The following is a 26853-nucleotide window of genomic DNA, read 5'->3' on the forward strand; positions in this document are numbered from 1 at the left end:
ACTCTGCCTTCCTGGGCTGCTAAACGCAGCTGGAGCCAGCTCCAAGGCTCACAGGGGACTAAAGATTAACCACCAGTGGGTGGGTAGGAGACGAAAAGCCTCCTCTTGTGCCCCCGTTTTAGAGATTTGAGTTTCCAGAGCTGAGGAAGGAGCAGTCCTGGGGATGTGCTGGGTGCTAACTGGGCTCGGGGTGGTTTTGGGGTGTGCTCAGCCTCTCACCTTGCTGGGGAGAGGAGACTTTGGAGCTGGGCGCTGCCTCGCCACTGTTTGCTCTCTAAATGGGGCTGGGACCAGCCTGACTTTGTCCCACACCTCACACCCGAAGGCGAGAAAGGAGCAGCACGTCCCAGGCAGAAGAAAAGAGGAGTCATGCTTTATTATTCTTATTATTTCTGATTATAATTAATAAGACAACCCCCTTGCCCTCCCAGAGAACAGACAGCTTGCTGGGGCCAGCAGCTCCTGGCCCTCAGCCCGGGACAATGCTGGGGTCCCAACAGTGCAGGAGGACACCATGAGGGGACACCACGAGGGGACAGCATCATGTGGGGACACTATGGTGGTGGGTGGGTGCCCTGCAGCTGCACCACACAGCCTCAGCTTCAAGACGCTGCCGGGACGAGAAAACTGGGTGCAAAACGGTGGATTTTGGGGTTACGGGCGCGGAGGGCTTGCTGTGGGGCAGACCTGCTGACAGGGCTGCTGTGTTTGTAGCACTTTTATGACACGTTTTTCTCCCTCCGTTCCCATTTTACCCTCTACCCGTGCAGCTCCAGAGGGGGAACGTTATAGGGGGAGGGCTGTGAGGGCTGTGGGGCTGGAGGCTCCGACCCAAACCGGGCCGGGCTGAGGCGGGGCCGGGCGGGGCTCGGGGCCGTGCTCGGGGCTCCCCGGCGGCTGGGGCCGAGCCATGTCCGCAGGTGAGGCTGAGGGAATGGGGGGAGAAGGGTTTGGGGGGGCAGGAGGCTGAGGAAGAGGAGAAGGAGGAAGAGAAGGAGGAGGAGGAAGAGTGGGGGACCCGCTGGGTGGGTGCTGGGGGCACCGCAGCCTGCCCGAGCCCCGGGGGGGGAGCACCCAAAGGTGCTTTTGCTTTGTGTTTTGGTGTATTTTCTAGCAAGGGGTTGTTAAACAGCGCTGGGAGCAGCCACAGCAAGCAGCTCCTGCAGGCACAGGCATGAAAAGGGGGAGGAATGGTGGCTAAATCCTTGTTCAGCTCTGGGATGAGCGCCGTGGTTGTTTACCTGGCAGCTCCTGGGGAGCATGGGCAGGGAGAGACCGGGTGTTGGGGTACGGGGCTCTGTCGGAGGCTGGCATGGGGTTTTTTACTCGAATATCCCCACTAGTTGCAATGAAATGTGTTAATTCTGATTAGAAGGGCTCCAGCCCTGCCTTCGTTTTGTTGCTGGTCCCGTTGCCCCGCCTGGAAAGGCGCTCGGGGCAAAGACCCAGATTTGGGGTTTATGGCACAGACCTGCCCCAAGTCCCCAACAGACCGGGACTGTGCTGGGGACCTTCAGGCCACCTTGTGGGGCTTTGCCCACTCTTTATTTCTCCTGGTTCCGCTTCTTCAGGGCTAAAAGGCATTTCCACCCCACTCACCCCCAGGGGACAGGACCCGGAGGCTTCAGGCTGAACCCCCCAGGCTGGAGGGAGACTGGTGTGGGGTGCCCCTGTGTGGGGTGAGCTGGCAGCCAGGAGGAAAACAGCAGCCCCAGAGCGAGAAATGACTTTGTGCCAGCAGGGAACCATCCTCTGGAGCTATGGAAACCTCTTCCGTGTGCTCGCTTGAGGTCAAAGCCCTGAGGGTTGTGTCTGGATCTCCAGCTCCTCCTTGCCAGTCCCATGAAAATTACAGCCAGAAAGGGAGCTCTTCGTTTAACATCATTTTTTTTTTTTTTTTTATGCTTATTTATGGCTGATTTATGATTTAGTTTTCTGTATTGTCCGGCTGGGACACAGGTTAACAGAAGGAGGGGAAGGTCTGCAGCGGGGCAGTTGTGCAAGTAGCTCCTTGTGGGAACACAATTCCTCCTCCACCGCAGCAATAAATATTTCAAGTTGCCTAATTATATTTTACTAGAAAACGGGTTAATTAAGAAATGGGCTAGCCTGAGTGAGCTTCCTGGTAGTGCTGCAACACTCTGTGCTGGGATGACTCAATGAACATGAGGGTTTGCCTGCAGCAAACCATGCGGGGATGGCTCTCACCGACTTAACCCGCAGGAGCTAAGACCTTGAACTCCAGTGTCTTTAAATAAATGTATTTTTCAGTGAACTTTTATTGTAAATGATCTGCAAGGTTTGTAAAACCCAACCACTTTTTGTTTTGAGCCTGTCCACCACCACGCTGAGTGGTTTGATTAATCTCCTGTGCGAGCTTTAATTAGTTCCAGGTGCTTCAGAGGGGCTCGTTTAAAAACCAGCTTGCCTGATGGGCACCTGTAAGCTTGCTGGGGCAGGCTGGAAATAGGGAGCTGGAGCAATGCAGGCTCCTTTCAGAGGAAAGCAGCTGACACTGGATGTCACCATTGTACAAGAGAAACAAAACCGAGGTGGCTGGGACCTTCCTCTCGGTGCATGACGTGGGAAGAAGAAGCTTTATCTTCTGTCTCCCATCCGTTCCCGTAGGTAGTTTTGCTCCCACCCCTCTCCCGAGTGTTACGATGTTGTTCCTGCTTTGTGCTGCTCCTCGCATCTGAGCAGGACGGGTTATCAGTCCCCGGGACTTGCTCTAATTGGCGGTGGGACCGCTCTGCTGGCTGTAATTGCTTTTGGTGGATAAACTTCTCAGACGAGTGGCAAAAGTTTTGTTTTGCCCCGTGTCAAATTGCAGGTGCGTGCGAGGCATTGGCACGTTTTCTGCCCGGAGTCTCCGGCCAAGAGTTTTCTGAAATGATGTAGGATTGAGGTTTAGGTTGCTAGCGAGAAGTCGGTGAGATCCTCAATGAGAATAATGTGCAAATTCATTTATTTTCCCATCTATAAAAAGAAAAAAGAAAAGGAACCACATTTTATTTTTATGTGGTTCTCAGTCTTTGTTTCTTTAAGCTTGCAACGCCTGCTTGGCTCCAGCACACCCCTGAAGCCAAAATGGAATTAAATGGGGTGGAGAAATGGCCTCGCTACATTAAATTAAGGAGCCAAGCCCCTCTTCTCGCCCTTCTACAGGTCAGAGGAACGCACGCATCGTGACCACCACCCTGCTGCTCACTGAAGAAGTAATGCGGGAAGACCGGGGCTCGGAGGGGAGCTACGTCCTGTACGGCTCCTCCTGCGCCGAGCTCACCGAAGAAGCTGAATATGTGAAAAAGGTATTTGTGAAGCCTTGTTTTGTTCCCTCCTTCGCTTGGCAGCACGGTGAGCAATCGTGATAGCTGCCGAAAGAGAAGATCCCGACCACGCGTGGCTATTTACTACAAATATGATTTTCTCCGCAGCGCTGCTTTAATTATAGCACGCGCTGTCTTGGGTCAACCACTCTGAAACCGAGGGTTTTCCACCCCTCATTTAGGGTTGTTGCAAGAGGCGTTGATGTGCTGTCCCCACCCAAATTCAGGGCTCTTGTGAGGCAGAGCTGGGGACACTTTGCGATAAGGAGGTGTTTAGGATGGGTGCCTTGTGCTTCACAGGTGACAGCAGCAGAACAAGGTGGGAGCTGATGAAAATAAAAGGATAAAAGGATCCAGCCTCACTGCAAAAAAGGATATATTCTGTGGTGGTGACATTAACTCAGGAAGGGAGTGTGAAGGGGTGGGCCAAAACTCTGCTCATTAAGAAATAATTGATCACAACAAGTTCTTTAAAATGCTTATCCCTTTTTCTGCTCAGGTGAGGAAGGAGGTGGGAAGAAAAGAAGCGAACAGAAAGTGATTTATGGTGTTTGAGCTCTTTGAAATGCCCAGGCAGCCCTTTGTTTTTAGGGGTTTATTTTTAACAAGCGAACTGGGAGGAAAGGAAGAAAGGCCGTGCAAAATGCCAGCGAGTTCTGGCAGAAATCTGAGCGGCTGCGGGTTGCGTTTCCTGCACAAACCGGGTCTCAGAGCGGAGAGGTGGACAGCAGCTGCTAACGTGTGTGTATGCGGCCTCACCTGCCCTAGGTGATCATCTAAAAGCGAATTATTTTTGCAGAGTAACAATGGAGAGAGCAGAAGGCAGCTGTTTATTAGGACTGATGTGCTGAGGCTTTAAAATATGAAGCCCTGGGGAGCTGCACTGCTCTGCTGGCATTGGGTAGAGCTGGCTGCTCTGCAACGCTGGCTCCCGGGAAAAGGAAAGGGGTGATTACAAAAAAAAACCAGCCTGTTTTAGGGGCTCAGTCATCTGTTTTTCCGATCCCTTAACCATTCTTTCCCCGTTTGTTCCCTTTTAGCAGCACCCTCCGGCGCCGGGCAGGAGCACAGAGCCCAGGAGCAGCGGCTGGGGCTCGAGCTGCAGCCCCGTGGCGGCGAAGATGAGGGAAACGGAGCAGCAGCTGCTGCTGGTCAGCAGGGAGAACCAGCTGCTGCGGATCAAGGTACGTGCTGGGGGCTTCCCAAGGTTTCTCCTGTGCCTCGTGGCACGGGGGACGACTGTTTTTGGGGGGGAAGAGGCAGAGCTGCCTCGCTTCTCTAGCTGGTGTGAGCCGCTCTGTTCTAGCAGATGACGAAATTCATATTAAACCTGCTTTTTTGACAAGGGAAAATAGTGAAAATTGATTCTATCGTATATAATTATTGTGAAATTCCCCCTTTCTAGCTGGAAGCCACAAGAGAAGCAGGCGTGCAGGCTCTCCGGGCTGCCTCCCAAAAACTCTACGAGAGCTACCAGGCTCGCTCCGAAGAACTTTGCAAAACTCAGGAGAAGGAGAAGCAGCAAATACAGGTACGGATCTCCCTGGGAGGGGGCACGACGGTCCTGCTCAGCGACCGAGCTGGTCCAGGAAGGTATTCTGAGCCCCCAAAATCTCAGCGGGGTCCTGTGCCCTCCTCATTTTCAGGCCTTCAGTCAGGAGCAGGAGGGAAAGCTGCAGCAGCAGGAGGAGAAGGCCACGCAGCTCGCCGGCGCCGTGGAGGAGAGGTGCGCCCGCATCGCGGCCATGGAGCAGCGCGTGCGCAGGATGGAGGAGGTGGGAGGCAAAACCACGAGGTTTGGCAAGTGGTGGAAAAAGTATTTTTGAAGGATTTGTGGCCTTCTGGTAAAAAAAAAACATCCTGTAAATAGAGCCGGATGTAGCACTTTTGTGGTACCCTCTGGTGGCTGAGCGTGGCCACTCAGAAGACCTGAGGTTTTTGCTGATTAAATAAAGGCAAAAACTGTTATTTTAAGAGTGAATTTTCTCGTAGTAGGTCAGTACGCTGCCATCTCTTTCTGGGTCGGTTTAAAGAGGTCAGGTTTCTGTACCTACACCTGGAGTTGAGGTTGCTGTAGGCGGCTATCGCTGAATTTTTGGAGGCTGGCTAGCGGTCGGACCTAAAGCCGAATGTCTCTTGGTAAAGAAACGACAGGGTGTGTAATACCGTTCTCAGAAAACTGTTTTTATTTCCTTAGGAGAAGAAAACGCTGATGGAAAAGAAAACGTCCTATGAAAAGATGCTTCTGCAGATGATGTCGAGGAACGAAGACAGCAAACGGTGACTAAACGCACGGGGTGCAGCGCTCCCCTTGTTTCTGGGGGTGACTTTCGGAGGGTATCACTCCCTACCCACCCCGTGGGGCTCCCAGAACATCTGCAGCCCCCCCTTAATCTTTTTTTTTTAAAAATATCAGATAATGTTTTATTGCTTATGAACTCGTTTGCAAATCAGCGTGTGGAGTTATCGATGAGTTTCGCGCTCAACAGGGATTGGGGTTGGCGAGGGGGCCTGCCACACGCAGTCTGGCTTATTTTAGGGCTTTATTTTATGGGGTTATTTGCTCTGCTCAGCCCAGGAGCTTTTATAAACTTGTGCTCCCCTCCTTGCTCCTGTCCCCAGGTGCCTGGCGGTGCAGCAGGACATCGCCACGCTGCGGGAGCAGATCGGCCACCTGCAGCGCCTGATCGGGGCGCAGCACCAGAGCCTGCGCCGCGTCATCCAGGAGGTGAGGCCCAGGATGGGGGATGCAGAGGCCTCCATCGCCCCCAAAATGGGGTTATTGTGGTGGATGGGGCGAGCTCGGGCTGTAAACACGCTGTCATGAACAGCCCTCGCCAACACGAGGCAAAATAAGGAAAACACGACGCGGAAATTGTCTTATACGTTGGGCAATCAATTAGCTTCGGTTTTTATTTGGTGAAAGAAGTGCCTGCAAGTCCCCTGGTGTGGCAGGACGCTTAATGCTGTGGTTTTACTCGTTTTTCGTGTTTGGGAAAAATCTTACAGCCTTCCTTTCTTAACTCCTAGGCGGAGGAATTGAACAAAGAACTCAAAATCCAGGACAAGAAAATAGAAGACCTGACCGAAAAGGTGACGGCGCTTGAGACTCAGGTAAGGTCAGGAAGGAGGAAGGGGCATTAAGCTGAGAGATCAGCAGTAGTCCCGTGAAATCCTCTTGTTTCTCAGGTTGGGAAACATCAGGAGAGAGAGCAGCAAAAAGCAGGGATGGCCCTGGAGTGCTGCTGAGCTGGGGGCAGCGCCTGGCTGTGATTTATTTGCATTACATCTTGTTTTGTTTTGTTTTTTTCCCCCTGCAGAATAAAGAACTAAAAGACAAAGTGGAGTTCTGGTCCGGCCAGCCCAAGACGAAAGTTTCAAAAGCCGTCCTGACAGAGTGAGTGCCTCTGCCCGGGGAGGTTTGGGAGAGCTGAGCCAGGCCTTGGGGGAAGGAATCTGATCACAGCCTGCAGAGGATCCCTCCCTGATGCAGGAAAGGGAGGCAGGAGCCTGCTGCCCACACGCAGGGCAGCAGTTACACCTCACTGGTGGTGTGAGTGTATAAGGAGGGGTGGGTTTGTGATGGATTTTTTAGAAAAAGAGGTGTGGGAAGGTTTCTGAGCGATCCCTGCTTTTCTCTGCTTCACTCAGCAGCCCCCTGCGGGACTACAGAGCATCCCCTTACCTGCTGCTGACCAGGATGAAGAAGCAGGACTGCTGAATGAACTTAATGAAACGAGGGCGTGCTTCTCCTGCCTTTAGCAGAAGGACTTCTTGTGTGGCAACACGTCTTCAACACTTGCTTTTTCTGAGACGTGGTGCAGAAGAGGTGCCGCGGAGCTGCTTTTGGGAGAATAAACCTGGAACCAAGGCACGAGGTGAAGAGAGAGCCCAGGGGCATCAGTTCCATACCCACCGGGAGCAGGAGCTGTTCACGGTAAGCCATACGGGGCCGTCCCCGTGGCATTCAGCACCCTGGGCATGGCACTGCACCGTCCTCAGACAAGGATTGAGCAGATTCCTCTCGGTGTTCAACCAGCTTTTGTTTTCCTGAACACTTTCCACGGTGAGTTTTGTGCTCCAGTCGGTGCGAGGACGAAGCTCCACGTTTAGCCTCTCCTTCCCTTCACCAAAATCCCGTTTGCATGGGATTGGACTTGTTTCCTGGATAGTTTCTGGCATTTACGTCCTCATTTTGATCCAAAATCTTCAAAGGGTGATGAACAGCTCCTGCTGCCTGCGTTGCTGCCTACCCCTGACTGTCCCGGTGCAGGTAACATCTCATCCGTCCAGCCCCGTGCCCAGGACAGGCTGGTCCCTCTGCTGTCACACCAAAGTGTTCTGGGCACCGTTTGTCCCTCATTTTGAGATGTCACCTCGTGGTGTGACTCGTATCCCCCACGTGAGTGACACTATTTGCACGTGCACCTTCACCTCTGAAGGGAAAGGAAAGCCAAAGCCTTGTATAAAGTTTGTTTTCTCACCTGTTGTCACAGACGGCAGTATTTTGGGAAAAACAACCGTGTTGATCCTTAAATAAGACTTGAACGTACCAAACTTGTCTGTTCCTTTTCTTAGCTCGCTTCAGAAGGTGGGTTTATCCTTTCAGGAGAAACTGAGCTCAACTGCAGGTCAGGATTAAAAAAAAAATAACCGCTTTCCCCCCAAAGAGGTGAGCCAGCCGCTTAAAAATGTACTTTTATTGTGAAAATAACAGTGCAGAAACCGGATCACGGGCATACATTCCTCAGCTGTGTTACACAGACCCACGCACCGGGGGCTCATCCGCCAGCACGGCTTGAAGCCCCAGGTGCTTTGGTACAAAAAAAAAAGTGACAAGAAATTTGTTAAGCAAGCGCCGTGGTCCCAGCGAGGGGCATCTAATGCTAAAAAAACACCGTTTGTGTTCGAGCTATAGTGTCAACCGCACTCATGTCACTAGGCGTCACAGGGATCTGCTGGAGACGAACGTAAAACATGCTTACCAGAGCACAACAGAAGAAAACACCCGGGGAGGAACTGCTACAGGCTCCGTAGTGTTCGTATCTGGACGAGGAAAGGTGCCTCGCCGAAGCCAAAGAACAATTCAACGTCCAGAAGTAGGTTGGTAAGACACAAGAGGCTTTTTTTTTTTTTTGTAATACACAGTTTGTCCATTAAAGCCCTATTGCACAATGAGGATGGACGAGTTTAGGGTTTATTCTCTAAAGTTATGTTTTCACTAGGTAACTGGAAAAGCACAAAGCCAAGAATCACCTCCTCTGTTGTCTTTAACCGGTTTAGACAGAAATAAGAAATTAGAAACAGCTCTGCCCAGCATCTAAGAGCATAATTCTAAGCCAGATAGCAGCCTCTGGGGGGGAAAAAACACAAAAACAGGACAATTCATCCTATATAGGGGGTGCACTTCTGGTTTTCTTTCAGGGGGAGAGGTGTTGGAGTGTTTTGTGTTTAAAGTAAAAGAATTACGCAAGACAGAAAAGCTGTGAAAATTTGGCTCTCTTTAAACTAGTCTCAAGCCAGGTCTCACAGCAGTCAGGTAAAAAAAAAACAAAACCTACTCATTTTAACATTTTCACATCAGTTACAAGAAGTTGATTTTTTTTCCCCTTTCCTTTTCTTTGTGCAATATCAGAGCGTGGTCTGAAACGCCCACAGCATTCGCACACGTAAAAATAGCAGTCACTTGAGGTTATTTTTTTACACCTCCTACTTTTCTAGGGTTATAGTGACGGGAATACAGATTTTAAAATAACAGCTCAATTTTTTTTTTCATTTTGTTTTACGTTTAGGCTGAAAAAAAACCACACCCTAGTTCCATCCAGGCCTTGAAATAGATCTAAGAGATAAAAACCTCTTACCTTGAAATAAGCCCAAGGAGTTGCTAGGGAGCAGGTATCAAAAGTCACATCAGGTACAACTTTTAATAAAGTTTCCTACAGGATCCAATCCTCTAAAATGTAAATGGATGTGTGACAACCCTTTACACAGTCAGAAAAAGGAATGCTTAGCCTTCAGAAAACAGTTTAAGGCAATTGTTTTTTTTTTTATAAAGTTACCAAGCCAGCTGCTGCTCTCAGCTCCATCCTTCCCTACATCACAGCCTCCTGAAGCCACTTGCAGCTCCAGGAGCAGCAGCAAATTCCCCATCCGTCCCTTCTGCTTTTAAAAAGAGCATCTTTCAAGCACCCAACACTGTATTTTAGCTACCTTTCCTCTTGCAAACATCCCAAGAAAGCCACTGAAAGCAAAGGCAATAGAGAGGATGAGAGTTATTTAAGCCCCCTCTGCTGGTTTCCCACGCTGGACCTCCTCTCCCTCTCCAAGCCTCACGTGGGATGCCTGGCAGGCTTGCAAACGTGCTCAAAAGTGAATACTCCCAAATTCAAACACCTACAAGGAAATTCTGCAACAGCAGGATTCAAATTCAAGATCTGCTGGGGTGGGGTAAGGCCATATCCAAGCAGAAGGATTAAGTGAAAGCTAATTCATTTCCAAGGCCACTGTCCCAGAACCACTTCTAGGGCACCACACGGTAAAAGCAAAACGCTTCACCCAAAGGGAGGGCAAAAAGGGTGAAAATAATAGGATTTGGCACCTGGGGGGGATACATTCAGGAGTCCAGAGTGCAATCAGAAGAGGCAGAAGCAGTAAATAAAGTGCTGTGCCAACCTGCTGGGCTTTAATCCCTCCACAATAGGCTTCCACCACAGGGATGACTCAGATGTGGCCTTTCCGTGCTGCGGTTCCCATTGTCTCCAGGACATTACGTACAACCTGGGAACTTTGAACGCTGCTCTCACTTTCAGTTTGAGCTGCTCCCGCCCCAAGGAGTGGCTCTGAGGCATCCCTGCAGGGCTGCAGCTGCTCAGCAGGGGAAAAAAAAGGAGCAAGAGTCAAATGGAAATGGAGAGGTAACAGGTAACAGACTTACTTAAAACCCTGTCCTATTTTTTTGCAAGGAGGATTAACCTAATAAGCAACAAAGCTGTTGGCAGGCATTTAGGAACATTTATTATGTTCCTCTTTCCTCGCTTTAATACCTGAGAGCTTCCCTATAAAACCTACCTGCAGCACCTACCAGGAGGAGAAACTGCCATTTCTCTCCCTTTTCCTGTACAGTTTTGATAACAAAATCCTTTTGGAATAATAGTTTCATTGGCTTCCTTTTTTTAAAAAAAAAAAAAAAAACAAAAACAAACACATAATAATTAACTTCCTGTATTAGCAAGGAACAAAACTTTTGCTGGAGTCATTTCCCTTTTATTCCTATGTGGATCCCTTGAGTGGATCCCTGAATGATTTTTAAGTAGCTGAAAGCACAATAACCACAAATAGACCTTTAACTGCCAGCTGCATAAAACCCAAACCGTTATCCTATAAAAAAAAAAGGATGGGATAAACTCTATGCTGTAACCTGATTTAGAAAACAATCTCTTTGCTTACAAATATAGTATTTTTCTTTACTTTGTCCTGTATTTATCTTTGCTCGTGATAAGCAGCGTGATATTTCACTCAAAGTGGTTTTCACCCGTAGAAATCTTTGCCATCCACCCCACTGCTGCAGCACTGCCAGCAGAATAACCTCTGCCCACTGCCAGATTCAAAAGATGCTTCCTAAAATATAATTAATCTGTTCCCATGCGTTACATTCTCATCTTTACAAACTGTCCCTGCCGTGCCAGAATCCCTCTCCATGCATTATTTTTTCCTGCCATGCTCCAATCCCTGCTTGGATTATTGGCAACATCAGCAATGCTGCACAATTCCCTGATAATTATAATTATTTTTTTTTTTTTAAATTAAATGCCCTTCTTCCTGCCCAAAAGCCCAAAACACACACACACAGACACCACCCCCAAGCAGCTTCACTCTGTGCAAGCAACAAAGTTTTTCTTCAGAGGCCACACACAACCTTTCATCTCTGTTTTACAAAACACGCGCTCCCTGCTGCAGATTAAGAACCATAAAGAAAAAAAAAATCCGTGGAAAAATGGCACAGACCTAGAAAAGCACCCACCTCCACTTAAATTTCAATATCCAGCTGATGTAGACAATATATTCTTACCCCTCCCCTTTTTTTTTTAAATATATATATTTTGGATAGAGCTACTTTCCTCCGTTCAGCATCCCGACAAAGAAAGACGAGGGGCTGAGGGAACGGGAGCGGGGAAGAGCAGGTGGGAGAATCACTCAGGACGATGACACCGTACTCGGGAATAACGATTTCAGCACAAGAGCCTCACCGCAACAGGGGTCGGAGGTTTTTCAACCAGTCCTCGGGAGGGAAAAAAAAAATAAAAGCACGATCCCACTAACACGATGGAGCTGCTGTGCACGGCTCGACGGAGCGGGATTGGATTTGGTGGTGGGTCAGCCACGTTGGGGTGCGCTATCGGCACCGGTCCTCACAGTTTCGGGGCGAGCTTTAGCAGGCACACTTCTTCTCCTCCGGTTTTGCTGAATCCAGCTTCCCCGAGCTTCCCCCGTTGGCCGTGTCGGAGACCTGCGTCTTGTCCACGCACTGCTCCATCCGTTTCATTATCAAGTCCAGCAGCGTGTCCACGGCCTTCTCCACGTTCTGGCCGGTAGCAGCACTTGTTTCGAAGTAGGGGATGCTACGGCGAAAAGAAAAGGGTTTACTGGAGGGGCTTTTAAGGCAAGGGAGACTGAACTCTTTGTAAAACCCTTGGCACAGCTATCGGTGGTGGGTTTAAAGTTAATGAAAACCCTGTGAGAGGTTTTTGGGTTGTTGGGACTCTATTTCCCAGCTCACCAGAACCCAAACTCCTGTTCCTAGCACATGGTGGTGTGTTGATATGCACACAAAACAGACAAACTAATTAAAAAAGAAATAAATCTGTCCTGATATTTTGACTTCAAATAGTAAGAACGTCAACGCAAACCTCGGCTGAAAGTCCTTCAGGTCACCAGAACATCAGCTTTAAGGAGAAACCTTGGTGTGCATCACAGAAAGCCTCAGAGACCGTATCACTGCAGGCTGTGTGGTTCCTCTACCAGGCTTACTTATCAAAACATTTAGAAAAAGTGACTGTACATCTTTCAGTTGTTAAGAAATTCCTGACCCACAGTGGATGGATAAGGCAAAACTGTTTCTCAATTGAGAACAGGGAGAGATCTTTCCCATATTCAAGTTGGAGTTGTCTTTTTTTTCCTCCAGGCATTGAAGAAAACATCAAAAATGTAGTTAATTTTTGCTTCTTTTGAGAACAATTTCTATAGGCAAGTTACTTTAACAGATTTAAAACTGAGGCCTGCTTATTTTAATACCGAGGTGAGTACAGTTTCTACACCTTTCTCATATGCTCTCTGGATGCTGAACTGGCACAGTCCCACAGAGATGTCCCATTACTGCCACTTCTGTCCTGGTCCTTATCCCTTCCAACCTGAGCATTAAACCCACTGAGTGCTGGCTCTGGCACAGAGCTAAAACACAGCCAGGCCCCAGCACCAGCTCAGCCAGCACCCAGCCACGTGTCTGAGCGAAGCCGTGCCTCCTACACGCCACGCTTCCTGCAAATCTGACTCACACCTCGGGTTGTGATCGATCTACTGCAAATGCAGGCGTTTCCCTGTTCTGAAAACACCCCAAACCTGCGCTCCTTTTCCATAGGTGAGCACCCACCCATCTCCAGCACCTCCCTTCTCTCTCCGAGGGCTGCTTCCTACACAAAACCTCTGCCAAAACACAAATTGAAAAGCCCACGTAGGCAACAGACACTTCGATGTCCACTACTTTAAAGTACCACCTATTTTTTTCCTGTAAAGACAACACCTGTATCACATCACCGTGATCTAGATGTTTTATTTTTTGGGTGTTTCTTGCTATTTCCTATTCAAACAGTTTGATCTGAAAGCACGACGAGCTTCACTACAGGCGTGTGATACTGCTCTGTCTGCACACCTCAGAGCATCTCTTCCTTGCAAGTGTCTCCAGCCAGCCATTAGCTGTGCTTCCAACAATTGGACCACTAAATTTGGCTTCTGCCACAATGCACTTACCCGTATTTGTCCGCCAGATCTTTCGCTTGCCTTTCATTTACCTCCCGCTGGTCGGATAAATCCGCTTTATTACCAATTAACACAATATCTGGGTTCTCACAATACGCATTGGCTTGCAGCTGACCTAGAAGGAAAAATAAACAGGAGAATTAAGGGAATGCTGGAAGTGCTTTAGAGACTCAGGCAGCTGACAAAACAATTCAAAAGGCCTGCGACACAGAAGAAAGTCGGGACTCAACTCAGTAAGCAGTGGAAGATTGCGATGACACCAACCTTTTAGTGGGAGGAATGAATCTCTGAAGAAATTCAGCTAAGTATATAAAATCTGGAGCTGTTTTCACAAAACTGTCTGGATTTTTGTGTTATCCCCACTTCAGCTCCCTGACTGGAAAGCTACCAGCTGGAAAAGCAGCAGCCTCCATCCTTCCAGGACTCTGAATACCCTCAATTAACAACAAACTTTAAGGATTTAACCTTTCTTTCCCCGTTAGTCAGGTGGTTGTCCTAACAAAAACTACCTACAGCTGTAGGTAGTTTTTTTTCTGACCCTGTTAAGGGCCAGAATACATTCAGCTGTTCAATTCTCAAGTACTATCTGCTTTCAAACAAGAGCTTCAAAGACCAATTTGAATCAAAACCTCAAAGCCAGGAAGAAATCCCGTTCTGTTTTGCTAATACAAATCACACCATTAAACTAAACAGCGTTTTCCGAGCTCCTTTGTATCATCTCAAATAAGGAGATTGGCCAAAGAAGTGTCAAACACCATAAATTTTCAAGAGGCGACAGATTTGTTTGGATTGTGCCAAATCCAAACGAGATTATCAAGTATGTGTTCAGAAGTCTACCATGCAAAAAATAAAAAATAAAGAAGAGCATGCATCTTTCACATCTGATGAAGCTTTCACCCCAAATCAAGGGGCATATCCTGCTCGAGGCAAGTCAGTGTGGCCCCAAACTAAGTCACAACAGGGTGCCACGCTCCACAGGACCACAATCCACGTCCTCCAACCTCTGGCAGACCTTCAGTTGTTATCCTTGCATGCACCACTACAACTCAGCTCATGAGCATCTCAAACCATGATCTGGAGCAGAGGTGCTTTAGAGCACACGGGTTGTGAGCACCTCACATATGGCTGCTTTAGACATAAAAACCTCTGAAATTTTTCCAGTTCACAAGCACATAAAGCCTGGAAGCATAAAAAATGCGCAGGGAAGCTTCAAGTCACCCAGTAAACGCAAAGTGTATGTTTCTACTTACTCATCCAATTTCTGACATTTAAGAAGCTCTGTTGACTGGTGAGATCAAACATCAGTAAAAAGCCCATAGCATCTCTGAAAAACGCTGTGGTGAGGCTTCGAAATCTGAAGGAGGAAGAAAAAAAATAAAAGAGAGCACAGCTCTGTTACAAAGTGAGCTCTACAATTCGAGGTAAGCACATTTCTGGCAAAACTGAACTGGGTAAGGAGAAAGAGGTGAAGTAAATGAAAGGTTTTCCAAATCACTTGTGAAAAGCTCTTAAAAAAAATCCCAGTCAGAAGAGTCTGCATGATTTAGAGGATGTACATTCCCCTTGGAAGTGGAAAAAAAAAATAATGTGATTTTCATTTTAGCTATGATACATCACGTCAGTCAACACATATTAATCAGTGTGTTAGTAACGGGCCAGGGGAAGCTTATTCGTGAGAAATAAACACTGTCAGTGACTGATGTATCAGCTCCAATTCTGTCTGATTTAACCCAGGACAGAGACGGAGAGGGAGAAGAGCTGGCCTGCAAAGCTGGATGAAAGTACCAACCACGAAACTACAGCTGTTTGTCACCCAAAGGTCACAACTCTGCTCAAATCAAAAAGGTGAAGGCAATCCAAACGATATCACACGTGTCAGAGTTTGTACGTGGCGGGGGATCGATCCCATCCCAAAACAGCACTACGTAATCCTGCAAAACCTACATGTCAGGAACAGAAACTGGTATTTCGTGGCACGCACCCATGTAAATTAAAACAAAAAAACAGATCAGATGCCCTGACGCGTTCGTAGTCTTCCTTTTCAGCAAAAAATTAGCCTCGAAATGTTTAACTTTTACTATATAAATGGTGTTTGGGGGTAAGCAGGAGAGATACAACCAAAATTTCGGCTGTTTTCTGCTTTTCACATGGCAGTAACCCCTCCCACACAGTGCTGGCACCGCTTATTTAGAAACCTGAAATCTGCCTCATCACTACACTCGGATTTCTCTGCTTCTTCCCTTGTCAACAGATGATAGCAGCAAAACCATGCAAAACCTCGCACACAAAACCATGAAAGCAGAGGTTTCTTCCATACTAGTCAGCATGGGTAAGACTTGAGCTAGGACTCTCCACCCTAAATAAAGTGTCAGAAAAAGCTTCATTCCTGGAAAATACTGTTCTTGTCCCAAATTAGGAGGATTTCTGAGATTCTTCACGTGAAGGGACTAACGGTTTACCCACAAACGTGGAAAAACTCAGACTGGACTCTCACCTTTCCTGTCCAGCAGTGTCCCAAAGCTGGAGATGCACCTTGAAGGCTTTTCCTGGAGATCCATTTGGTCCTCTGCTATTGTACACCTAATGAGAGAGTGCAATCAGTAAATGCAAGAATCACACAAAACCCTCCTTTGGAAGATTATTTGGTCATGTTCAGTACTTCAAATTAGATACCAATTCAATAAAACTTGATTCAGCACTGTGCTGAGCAAGCTTTCTGCGCTGTTTCGTTGCTGTCCTTGCAAGATTTGCAGCTGGCTGACAGCGTTAGCCACTATTACTAATTTTTTTTTTGATTTGTTAACTCCTGTTAGACATTAACGACTTCCTGACCAACTGCAACCGTAACCTTGTGGCACTCAAAGCACCGTGACCTTTTTTCTGTTCAATTCCTTATTGAACAAAAGCAATGTGTACACGAACTGTTACAGTAAAAGACAGAAGGAAAAAAAAAAAAAAAAAACACAAATAGGAACCATTTTTGCTCTCTGAACTTGCTCAGCAGACTCTTAGCAACTTTAAAAGCAGGGAAATGTTGCCTGTAAATGAATTTACAGCAGGAGGATATGGACTTTTTGGACGTGTCTTTATCCAGATGCTCCACTGACCTTATTCGAGGAATACTTCTTCACCTGCCCTCCCTGGGCTGTCAAACACAGCATTCAGCCTTCCTGCTCAGCCCAGTTAATATTAATTGGGGGTTGGACTAAATGACCTCGGGAGGCCCATTACGACCCAGATTATTCGGTGATCCTGTGGATTTATTTCATCTGTTGCGATTTCAATGCGTAGCTTCTAACCTGAACACCTTTTTCTTTCCTTTGTGGGTTTCAACAGCTCTGAAAAGCCGAGAAGAACCAGCAGATCAACCACACACCACGCTTTGTGAATTAAATAGGCTCACTGAAGCATGTTCCTGCAATACCCAGCGCTAGAAACAGGGAATTTCACGGGCTCGTTTTTTTTTAATATGACTTCCACGCAACAGAAGAACACACATTGAACCTTTCGGAGCTCCTTCTTAAAAGGCCATCTTATTCAGACGGACCTTCCAGATTTTTTAAAGCTTGTAATTGCACGTAAGGCGTAGTTTCGTCCATCCTTATCAGCGATCTCACCCCCAAAACGTACAGCAGTGGAAAATTACAGAAGAAATCTGCCTGCAACCCTTAGCAGAAAAGTTCAGCCCCCTGGAAGGAAGCCAGCACCCGTCTTCAAAACACGCTAACGAGCGTCTCGACGAGGCAGGGAACGAGCACGCCAGCGAGCTGCGTGTTCAGACGTCTCCTTGCAATAAAACTGCTTTTCATATTTTCCTCTCTCTCCACCGGGGGAACCCAGCGGTGCGGTGGAGGATCCAGGTTCCCCTCTAACCCGTGCGTCGTGTTTAACCGGTCTGAACTGCTGGAGCGCTGATTAGGGCTAATTTAAGATGTAATCCATTTTATTCTACCTCAGGCCTAATGATTAATTCTCTAGTGCTGCTGATTTACAAGAGTTGCCTACTAATTGCCTGGTTCCCCACGGACCTGAATACACCTAGCGTGTCCTGACCACACCATAAACCCGTGGGCTCCTATGGCTCAAGCAAGGGACTGAAAAATGTGTGATTTACCCCTAAAACCCATACAGGGCAGGGGACCAAGAAATGTATGATTTAGCCCTAAAACCCATACGGGGCCATCTCTTCAGTGGGGCTGGCACGTAGCTTTCACGATGGCACCACCGAACTCAACACCACAGCCACAAATGCTCTCAGCCATTAAAAAAAGTTATTAAAAAAAGTTATTAAAAAGGAAAAGCTGCCCGGGTCTGCCCCTTTAGCATCTCTGCATTGTCAAGACTTCCAAGGACTTTTCATGCAAAATCCTTCAAGTATTTAAATTTAAAAAAATGCAGATTTAAAGAGATCTCCATATGGAGATCTCCATATCTCCATACTGGGCAAGTGTTTACATCTGTTTTATCAAATAACTAACTAAAATCATCCTCCAGGGCCTAATATCTTGTATTTATCATCGTTTTGCTCTTCAAGCAAGCTGGAACGATTCCTATTAGAAAGTTGCCTTTGTCCCCTATATTTAGCTTGTCTCTGGTATCAGGATGTACGAGCAGATAGATTAGTCATGTGAAATTAAAACGGAGCAAGCATGCTCTCTTATTCCTGAAAAGAGCCTCTCATCTTCTATTTAGGATGAAGAAATGAGTGCATTGCGGAGCAGGCTGCACGCCCTGCGTTAGGAGCTCCATCAATCCTACAAGGACTGCTGATAACAGAGTCCTTGCACTCATTTTTCAGCCTTGCTGCTGACGGGGGAGCAGGGAAGCAGCAAGCTCGTTCGCTAGGTTACTGGAAGCGAGTTGAAACTTCTGCATTTCTGAAAGTTTCCACCTTTTCTGTTTAAATTTTTATGTTTTGGGGCTGGAGTTATTTCTAGGCATCAGCAAGCACACCTCATTCAGCAGCACTATGGAAACCTGCGCTTGGAAATAAACCACTTGCCAGTCCCACATCGGGATAAAGATAATGGCGTTTTTCTCCTTTATCCAGTTCCTAATTATGATTTGTTTAAGCCAAGAGCTGGAGCAGGAAAAGCGTTATCAACATGTTATGTCCCACAGCAAGAGCAGCAGCGCACATCTACGTCAAATTTGTTCTCAGCAGCAACGAGTACAGATAAAAAGGAAGCTGCTATCGTTCAGCCGAGACCACTTACCACTCGTTTTTCCCGAAAATCTATCCCTACTGTCGTGATGAATTTGGGATTGAATTTGTTGTCGGTGTATCTGTAGAGGAAGGTGGTTTTGCCAACCCCAGAGTCTCCAAGGGCCAGGAGTTTGATCAGATAATCGTAGTCTCCATCAGTCATAGTGCTAATTTTTAGGAACCTAAGGAAGAAGAAGAAGACAAAAAAATGTTTAAAAAACCAGAATGACCCCCTCCTTGATGGAAGACGACTTGCAGAGACTTGCTTTGGGTGACGAGACTTGGAGGGCTCGGGCTAATAACAGCATTGCATGAAGTTATAAGGGCTGCGCATTTTTATCTCGATAGAAACGTGGGTTTTTTAGACAGAACTAATTAAAAAGCAGAGTAAGCAATCATCCCGGGGTCACGGGGGATAAAGGCAGGGCTCTCACACACACGGTTTTTTCACCGGCGCGACCAGAGGCACGCACATCTGCCTCGCTCGGCAAAACCCGCCCCCTAATCAAATGCTGCCGGTACTAATTGGAGTGGAGAAGAAAGCCAAACAGATGGAAAACCCACAGCGTGGGCTCAGCTCCGCCACAGCCGAGTTGCTTTTTTGCCTGCAGGTTGATTTATTTCCTGCGGGCCGGGGGGGGAAGCGTTTCGGGTTAGGCCATGTCCCGAGGAAACCACAAACAGCTCCCGGTTTCGCCAACGAGACCAGCAGAGCCTGCCTTATTGGGTACTTGCACAACAAAACGCATCGGGAAATCACAAGGCAAATTTCCCAGGAAGGGGAAAAAATCTCCCTTCTCTTTGCCAGGCTGCCTCCCAGCCCAGGCAGAGCTCCCAGAGCTAAATGGATGCCACCGAAAGGATTCCCGGGAGATTTTCATGGCCCCACACCGCACACACTGAGTTTCCCCAACCTGCTGAGTCAAGCATGGTATATATGGGAGGGAAAATCCCATTATTGCATTGGCTTCGCCAATTTTTGCTCTGCAGAGGAAGAAAAGGGGACGACGTACGTAAGAAATAGGCCTGTAAAATATTTATTCACCTGCTTGAAACACCCCGATGAGGAGAAAGCTGGAATTATCCCAAACACAAGCTGGTTTGCATCCTTTTCGCTTGCTCTCAAGGTGATTTAAGCCTCTCGCTTTTTCCAACGTTTTGTTAATCCTGAGCCCAGATGAACAAATCCGTTCCATTCAGCTCGTTATGCCGAGATTAATTACTGCGCTGCCAGCGCGGGAGACCCTGGGTCACGCTCCATTCATAAAACCTCCTCCTCCTTTCAGCGCAAGCCCTTAATTTCCACCCGGATAAAACCTACGTTGTCGAGCACTTAAATTAGCAAGCACCGACCTGTTTCGACTGAAATAGAGATCTCAGCCCGTTTTGACTCCCCTGGATTTCAACAGCTTTCAGGAGAAAAGAGCTGGCGGCGCACCAAGCCGTCTCATTGTGCGAGCCTTCTACCTCTGACAGACACAGAGCCACCCAGAGAGGCAGGACAAGCTCGGGAGAAATCCATCTGCAAGATGACAAGGGTTTAAAGAAATCCGAGGAAAAAGCTCTCACCTGCCTGCTTTGCTCTGCCTGGCTCTGCCTCTGTCCTGTGCTCCTCAGAGGTCAGAGCACCAACGCAGCACCGTCACCAAAATTAATCCAATACCTCTCATCTTTTCCCCGATATCTCAGGTTTTCCACCAGGGCAAGCCTGCTTTCTGCCCAGATGGTTAAGGATGATCAAAATCAACCTATTTCTGGCCAGCACGGGAACTTTTCTTTGGGTAATTCATTCAAAGAAACAGAAAAAAAGGAATTTCTGATTTCTAATAATTATTAAGTAAACATCTACACTTGCTTTTAACTGTGTGGTTTAACAGGGTTTAAAAAGTCTGAATGTTTCAATTTGTTCCATGTCAAATGTCAACTTAAATAGTATCTACAACTAAAGCATAAAAAATCAAACTATAATATCTGAGGTTCATAGCAAAAAAAGCCCTTTCTTCAAGGGTTTTTCTTTTTGCAAAAATCCAAGAAAACACTTCCAAATTTTCCCCTAAAAAACGAACAAGGCCTTTTTAAGAAAAGTGCAATATACTTTCTAATTACATCTCTAATACATCTCTAATTTTAAATGGCTCGATAAATTGCGCTCCCAAAAAGGAACACCCATGGGCTGTGACGTACAAATCTCATGTAGTTAAAACAACACAACTTAATTCAGGGTTTTCCACAAAGGCATCCAAATAAACCCAAAACAGCCCAAACCACCACCACCAACCTCTCCTTCCACCTCCAAGCTCTCGCCCTGGTGGCGTTTTATCACCCAGAACCCCAGCAGGGCTCCCAGCCGTCCCTCCCCAGCCTTCCTGGCCACGTGGCCGACAGCCAGAGGATGATAAATGTGTCGTTTTGCTGCTCTTCTCCCGGGCTGCGCCTCAAGACAGCGCCTGATTTTAACAACGCTTCCCTGCTTTCTTGGCAGACGAGATTCCCATCTCGACCAGAAGCAGCCTCCTCTCTCTTGATTGATCATTTTCTCCCAGCCCTATTTAATGCTCTCTAACTACAGGGCAAGAGATCATTGAAAAGCTGGCACTTGTCAGCAGATGCTCCAGCGAGCGTTTTCTCAATAGAGAGCCAAGGCTTCAAATAAATCAGCCCAACCTGAAGACATTTTAGTTGTAAGCCTACGGGAGAGGCAAATCTACTCCTCGGACACCACACTGCAGCTCTGCACCCGATGGGGAATTTGGAAGAAGCACATTTTGGCTCTCACTGCACCCTTGGAGGAGCATCTCGAGCACAGCACCATGACCCTCCGGCATCTCCTACCGCGGGGACAAAAGGAGCTCCAAGCACATCTGCCAGTATCAGCATATTTCAGCCTGGTATCAGCCGAAGCTGCGAATCGTATCCTGTTTTGCTTCCTGACAGCCTCACCCTTTCCTCTGTGGATTTTCCCCGTTCTTTTCTCGAAGTTTCCTAACACGCCAGAGACGGCACGGCTGCTCCGGGCTGACTGCACGCCGCATCCTCTCTTCTTCCATTCACTCCTGAAAAACTACAAGTCTGAACTGAAATCTAAGCTGGTTTTGAAAAAAACATTAATTTTGGCAGGGCACAAACTGCAGAAAAACAAACTCGGAAGCTTCCTGATCTCAAAGTATTTAGATGTAGAGCAAAAAAACAAATCCAGCGGGCTAAAACCCGCACGAACCTAACCTACAAACACAGCCCGTTCAAGTCATATTTTTACCCTCTCGGAACTGGAGGAGGTTATTTTAGGAAATACCTTCAAACTTTTAAATTTCAAATGACAGATTCTTGAATTCTGAAAGGATTTTTGTTGAAACAGACTGCGTGCTGACCCTCCTGATAACGCCTTTTCTACTTAATGGAGAGGGTTGTTTAAAAGAGGACCTCTTTATGTTCATGGGAATATCATTCAGGAAAAGCTACGCCTACAACGAGGGAGAAGTCGGTTCCAGAAAGCGAGATTTTTTTTTTTTCCCTTGACACGTTATTAGTTAAAAGTCCAACAAATAAAATGTTGGGTAAATAGCGTTAGCTCTAGGGGGTGCGGGATGTTAAATCGCAGTGCACATATTGTGCCAGCCAGACCAGTTTCATCCCAAGTGAGAGGGGTTTGAACCATACCTTGAAGAGAGAATCCACCCCCCTTGGTTTTCTGGCTTCTTTTTGTCTTGTTCTCAAGCCCTGAGGCCTCTCGAAGCTTTATGAAAAGCTAAATCCTAATCCCACCTCAAATACCTACAGCCTGTTCGTCTTGGGGTGGGACAGCATATCCCAAGGGACGTCCCCTCGCTGATCAAGTCCTGAGCATCCAACTCATCAGACACCTCTTCCCTAGCAGAAAGCCCCTCCAGGGAAGTCTGCAGCACGAGGCGGGATGCAGACAGAGGATTTAAATGAAATTTAAAAGGGTGTTATCAGCAAGTAGTAGCATCATTACGTTAAATATCTGTCAGGAAAAAAAAAATAAATTCTATGAAAATTTCAGAGTTAATAGGGTCATCGGAGAGGCATGAAGAGGGTTAGGCTTCCCTTTTAACTGCAGGAACACGATATCATCATCCATGCCTCATCTGTCCCTGACCTTATCAACTTCTTGTTTCGGATCCAGACCTCAGCACCAATCTTTTGCAAAGCTCCTTTGACAAAAGCCAGCCCTTGCAACCACATGCATGACTCTCAGGCTGTTTTTTGCCAGATCTCTGCTTAAATTCAGGAGCCCTGATAAGCTGGTGAAGACTCCAAACCTGTTGATTGCATCTTTAACCCCATAACCGATCCCCAAATCAAACCCATCCTCTTTACAGAAACTTCTGAAATGGAGGAAAACAAAAAGCTTTGCTTTTCATCCTCCTAATTTTAATATAGATATATTTTTTAATAAAAAGCTTCTAATTTTTCATCCTCTAGAGATGGATCCCCATCCCTGGAGGTTATAAAACACGACTGAGATATTCAGCCAGCCTTGCCCGGCACAGGAGCAGGGATTTTTTGTATAACTGGAAATTAATGGGTTTCATTCCCTGTTGCTGAGGACGGGCTCGGAAAGCTCCTGATGCTCTGAGAGCTCATTTAAACAAGCCATAATCTTACGGGTAGCGCTGAAGCAATCTGATTATTACACCAAAGGTTTGGGAATTCAAGGCTGTGGTGCTGCCCCGACCCAAAACGCTGCCACGAGCGAGGTTAGCAGGGAGTTTTACCACCCTCAGCTATAGGAATTCGCAGGTTTTAAAGAGTTAAAAGGAAACAGAGATCCCCAAGCATCTTTTCCGCTACGATATTTGAAGATTACATCGTCCAGGCTCAATCAGCCACTGCAGAGAGTTCCTCAGTGCCTGATAAGCCCGCTGGGTTTTAGATCACCGAAGCTGTTTCCACGCTGCCCGGTCATTTTATGGGGCTGCACTGCTGAGAACAGAGGAGGAATATCACAGGTTGCACTTGGATTTCCACTGTCACACCAAGATAACTCCACCGAGGTGGCAGGGAAGGGCAGATCGCTCGGCCCTGCCTTGCCCCAGCACCTCCCGACTCAAATCCAGTCCTGCCCTGCTCTGCTCCACAACAGCCATTGCCTCACCGTGCCGGGTTTCAACACACAGCGTGTGAAACGTGGACTTTCTGGGATCTTCCAGGATACCTTCGCTCGCAGGAAAATCGGCTCCGAGGTTGGAGGCTGCGAGGCGTGCACAGGGAGGAGAAACAGCATCCAGCAGCCTGCAGAAAAAGAAGCTGCATGGCTTGCTCGAGTGCAAATCTGGACTTTTGGCCGGCTGGACTCGCGGGTATCTCGGTAAGCAGCACCCAACTGCGTTTTGGGGCACCTTCCGAAGGGAAATATATTTTTCCAGGTGTTATTAGGCCACTTTCTGAAGTGCAGCAGCAGGCACTTCGGTACTGACCGGGCTGTGCTGTGCGAGCCGTGGCAATTCCTAGGCACGCTTTAAGGGAGCCCTCCTGCCCCGCGGTGCTGTTCCTCTCAAGGCACCAACCAGCCCCGTGCCGTGAGAGCCGTCGTTTTCCTCCGCAGCTGTCCAAACCTCCCCGGCACCAGCTTTGGGCTCAGCTTTCCAACGCCGCCTTCCTGCGCCTTCCCTCGTCCGTCACACCCCGTCCTGAGAACCTCACAGACCACCGAGACCCACCAGGTTTGTTGAGGAGGGTTTCTCAGCAGGGGAAAAGCATTCCTCTCATGCCGGATTAAGGGCTGGGACGCAGAGGCACGCTTGCTTTCACCAGAGGGGATTCGCACGACTCCAGCTCTTGGCCTTTTCCCCCCCTATGCCTGCAAGCGTGCAATCCCTTTCACCTCCAGCACTCTCCTCCACCCCCAGCCCGTATTTTAGGCTTACTTTAAGGGCTGTTTAGCCAGAGTTTGGAGACGAGCTATTTCCCTGCTGTTCCCACAGCCGCTCCGGGTGAACCCTGCAGAAGCCGGGCTCCTAAACCCATGGGTTACCCCTGTGGGGTGTGCCGGGACCCCGGTACCCACGAGCCAGGCAGGTTTCCAACCACCAAGGCTATTCCGTGCGTGTCTGCACATATCTTTTTCTATGCTTCACCTCCTATTTTTATGCACTCATCCCCGCAGCACGGCGGCGGAGGTGCGGGCGCCGGCAGCCACGCAGGAGCTATTTCGGGGCAACGTGGGGCACGAGGGCGCGACAAAGCCGCTGCGGGCACCCCAAAAAGCATGAAGCGAAAGGAGAAACCCCCAGATGCTGGCAGGGACAAACCTCAGGGGCTGGCGGGGGGGCATCTCACGGACCTTGTGGGGCTGCGGGAGCCCTCAGCCCCCCACCAGGGATCGGGACCGGGTCGGGGACCGGGTCTGGGACCACCTCCCCATCCCCATCTCCATCCCCATCCCCATGGCGCAGCGCAAGGCCGTGCCGGCGGCCGCCCGGGCTCCATCTCAGCTCCCCAACCGCGATGTCGGGGACCCAAAAAGAGGACCCGAGGGGGGGTCCCGGTGCTGCCCAGCCGCCCCCCGACCCGCTCCCCCCCTCCGGCACCGACCTGCTGCAGGGAGCGGCTCGCCGCCTGCGCTGCTTCCTGCTGGCGGCGGCGGAGGGGCCGGGCGCCGAGCGCCTCCCTCTGCGGGGCTGGAGCCGGGGAGGCGCTGCCGGGGCCTCCCCCGAGCTTTAGGGCTCAGCCCCGGCCGGCCCCACTCGCCCGGGGGCTCGGGAGGGGGTTTTCTCCTCGCCCCCGTGCGCCCCGGTTGCGCGCTCCGGCGCAGAGCGCCGGGCACCACTCGGTGCCTCGCTGCTCATCCCCCCTCTGAGCCCTGATTGAGAAAATTAAAGGGCTTCACCTCACCCCCTCGGGCTTTAGTCCTTGCCCCTGTTCCCCAAAACCTGCTGCTCAGGCTGTGCTTCCAGCCCCGAGCTGCGGGAGCCCATCGGGTGCTAACCCCATCGCCCCACGCTCCTGAGATGAAACGGTGCTTGGGAACTCGAGTGCGGCTCCTTCCGAAGCATTTTCACACAGCAAGGATAGAAATAAATAATTTCAGCGAGCTGACAGCCAAACAGCAGGGTTATCATCAGCCCTGCTGCAGGCTTGTGGCTACTGGCGCATGGCAAGGCCCCAAGGGGTTTCCTTGGGGCTGGACACCCACCTGCCCCTAAGACACTGGTGCCCACTACGAGCATATTTTAGCTCTCAAATATCTGCCTTAAAACCAGAAACACAACAGGTGGGAGAGGCAAACAGGTCTCCCAGCCGGGCTCATCAGCTTCGCACTGCTGCCATCAGCAATGCTCCTGGTGCCCATCCCAATAATTCACAGCCCGGGTGCTGCCCCCATGGGCAGAGCCACGCAGGAGCTCCCCCAGGAGGAAAATCCCCCTTTAAAACCCTGCCAGGGCTGAGATTGGTGTTGTTCCAGGGAGGTAGGGGATTTCTGCAGGGTTCAAGGTCCTTCAGAAGCGATGGTGCTGCTCTTCGGAAGGGCAGACGCTGTAATCCAGACCAAAAACTTCTTGGAAACTGGAATTTGAGGTTCTCCTCCTGCTCGGATACATAGGGATGCTCTGCAGTTATCTTTCTACTCTGAGTTTTTATCTTTTCAGAGGTTGCTGCAGAACCTGGGTGGCTGCCTGTAACCTTTCCTGATGCCAGGAGGATGTTCCAGCTGCAGTGCCCTGCACCCCGGAGCAGTTTCCAGCACTCGCAGCCGCTCGCAAATCTCTTTAAATGGCCGCTGCCATTTGCTGGGATTCGTTACTGGCAATATCTCAAAAATAGCATTGTCAGTACCAAGAAAAAAAAAAAGAGGTTTTCTGAGCAGCTTTGTTCTTTGGGCTCGATAGCTAACAAATAACCCATCTTACCGATGGCACGGACAGAAAGCGCTGGCCAGCACTTTCTCGAGGCCTCGCATCGCCCCCACGCCTGGCCTGCGATCAGCGGCAGCTCGCTTTATGTCACTGGAAACATTTTGCTGTGACAAAAGGTTTCGGACAGAAGCATTTCACCGAAACACTTGCCATTTCTAAATAGGTTTTCTATTCAACTCTCCCAGGCTGCTAAATGGCAAGCCAAAGGATTTTTGGTTGCGTTTCTCTTGGGTTCCTGAAATTAAAGGCGTCTTACTCGGTAACCTCAGCTTCCTGCTCGTTCTTCTAACAATTAAAACTCAGCACGGCTCGCAAGGACAGGAAACGTGCCTCGATTCTGCTCTTCCTAGATAGAGAAATGTCATGTGAAACGGCAGCTTTGAGCTCGTCGAATAAACCCGACAAAATT

At 48.7% G+C, this 26853-nt stretch overlaps 2 protein-coding genes across 5 annotated transcripts; one reads left to right on the top strand and one right to left on the bottom strand.

Moving 5' to 3' along the window:
• Positions 1–910: 910 nt before the first annotated feature.
• LOC309889772 (coiled-coil domain-containing protein 68-like) lies at positions 911–7061 on the top strand (the record flags this gene model as incomplete). Its single annotated transcript, XM_082782801.1, has 10 exons — positions 911–920; positions 3169–3311; positions 4370–4513; positions 4735–4860; positions 4976–5104; positions 5527–5609; positions 5952–6057; positions 6360–6443; positions 6539–6726; positions 6981–7061. The coding sequence occupies 10 exons, from the start codon at positions 911–913 to the stop codon at positions 7048–7050; spliced, it is 1083 nt and encodes a 360-aa protein (XP_082638927.1). The 3' UTR covers positions 7051–7061.
• A 3449-nt stretch (positions 7062–10510) lies between these two features.
• LOC309890470 (ras-related protein Rab-27B) lies at positions 10511–25176 on the bottom strand. Of its 4 annotated transcripts, none has more exons than XM_082784328.1 (6): positions 25123–25176; positions 18578–18749; positions 15856–15941; positions 14612–14715; positions 13353–13476; positions 10511–11947 (listed from the first exon to the last, which is right to left on the bottom strand). In XM_082784328.1, the coding sequence occupies exons 2-6, from the start codon at positions 18728–18730 to the stop codon at positions 11758–11760; spliced, it is 657 nt and encodes a 218-aa protein (XP_082640454.1). In that variant the 5' UTR covers positions 18731–18749; positions 25123–25176; the 3' UTR covers positions 10511–11757. The 4 variants fall into 4 exon arrangements, with proteins under 4 accessions (XP_082640454.1, XP_082640455.1, XP_082640456.1 ...); XM_082784329.1 differs by lacking the exon at positions 25123–25176 and adding an exon at positions 24456–24574; XM_082784330.1 differs by lacking the exon at positions 25123–25176 and adding an exon at positions 23684–23824.
• Positions 25177–26853: the final 1677 nt, after the last annotated feature.

The sequence above is a fragment of the Aythya marila genome (assembly GCF_965140915.1).
Source record: "Aythya marila genome assembly, chromosome: Z".
NCBI classification, from domain to species: Eukaryota; Metazoa; Chordata; class Aves; order Anseriformes; family Anatidae; genus Aythya; species Aythya marila.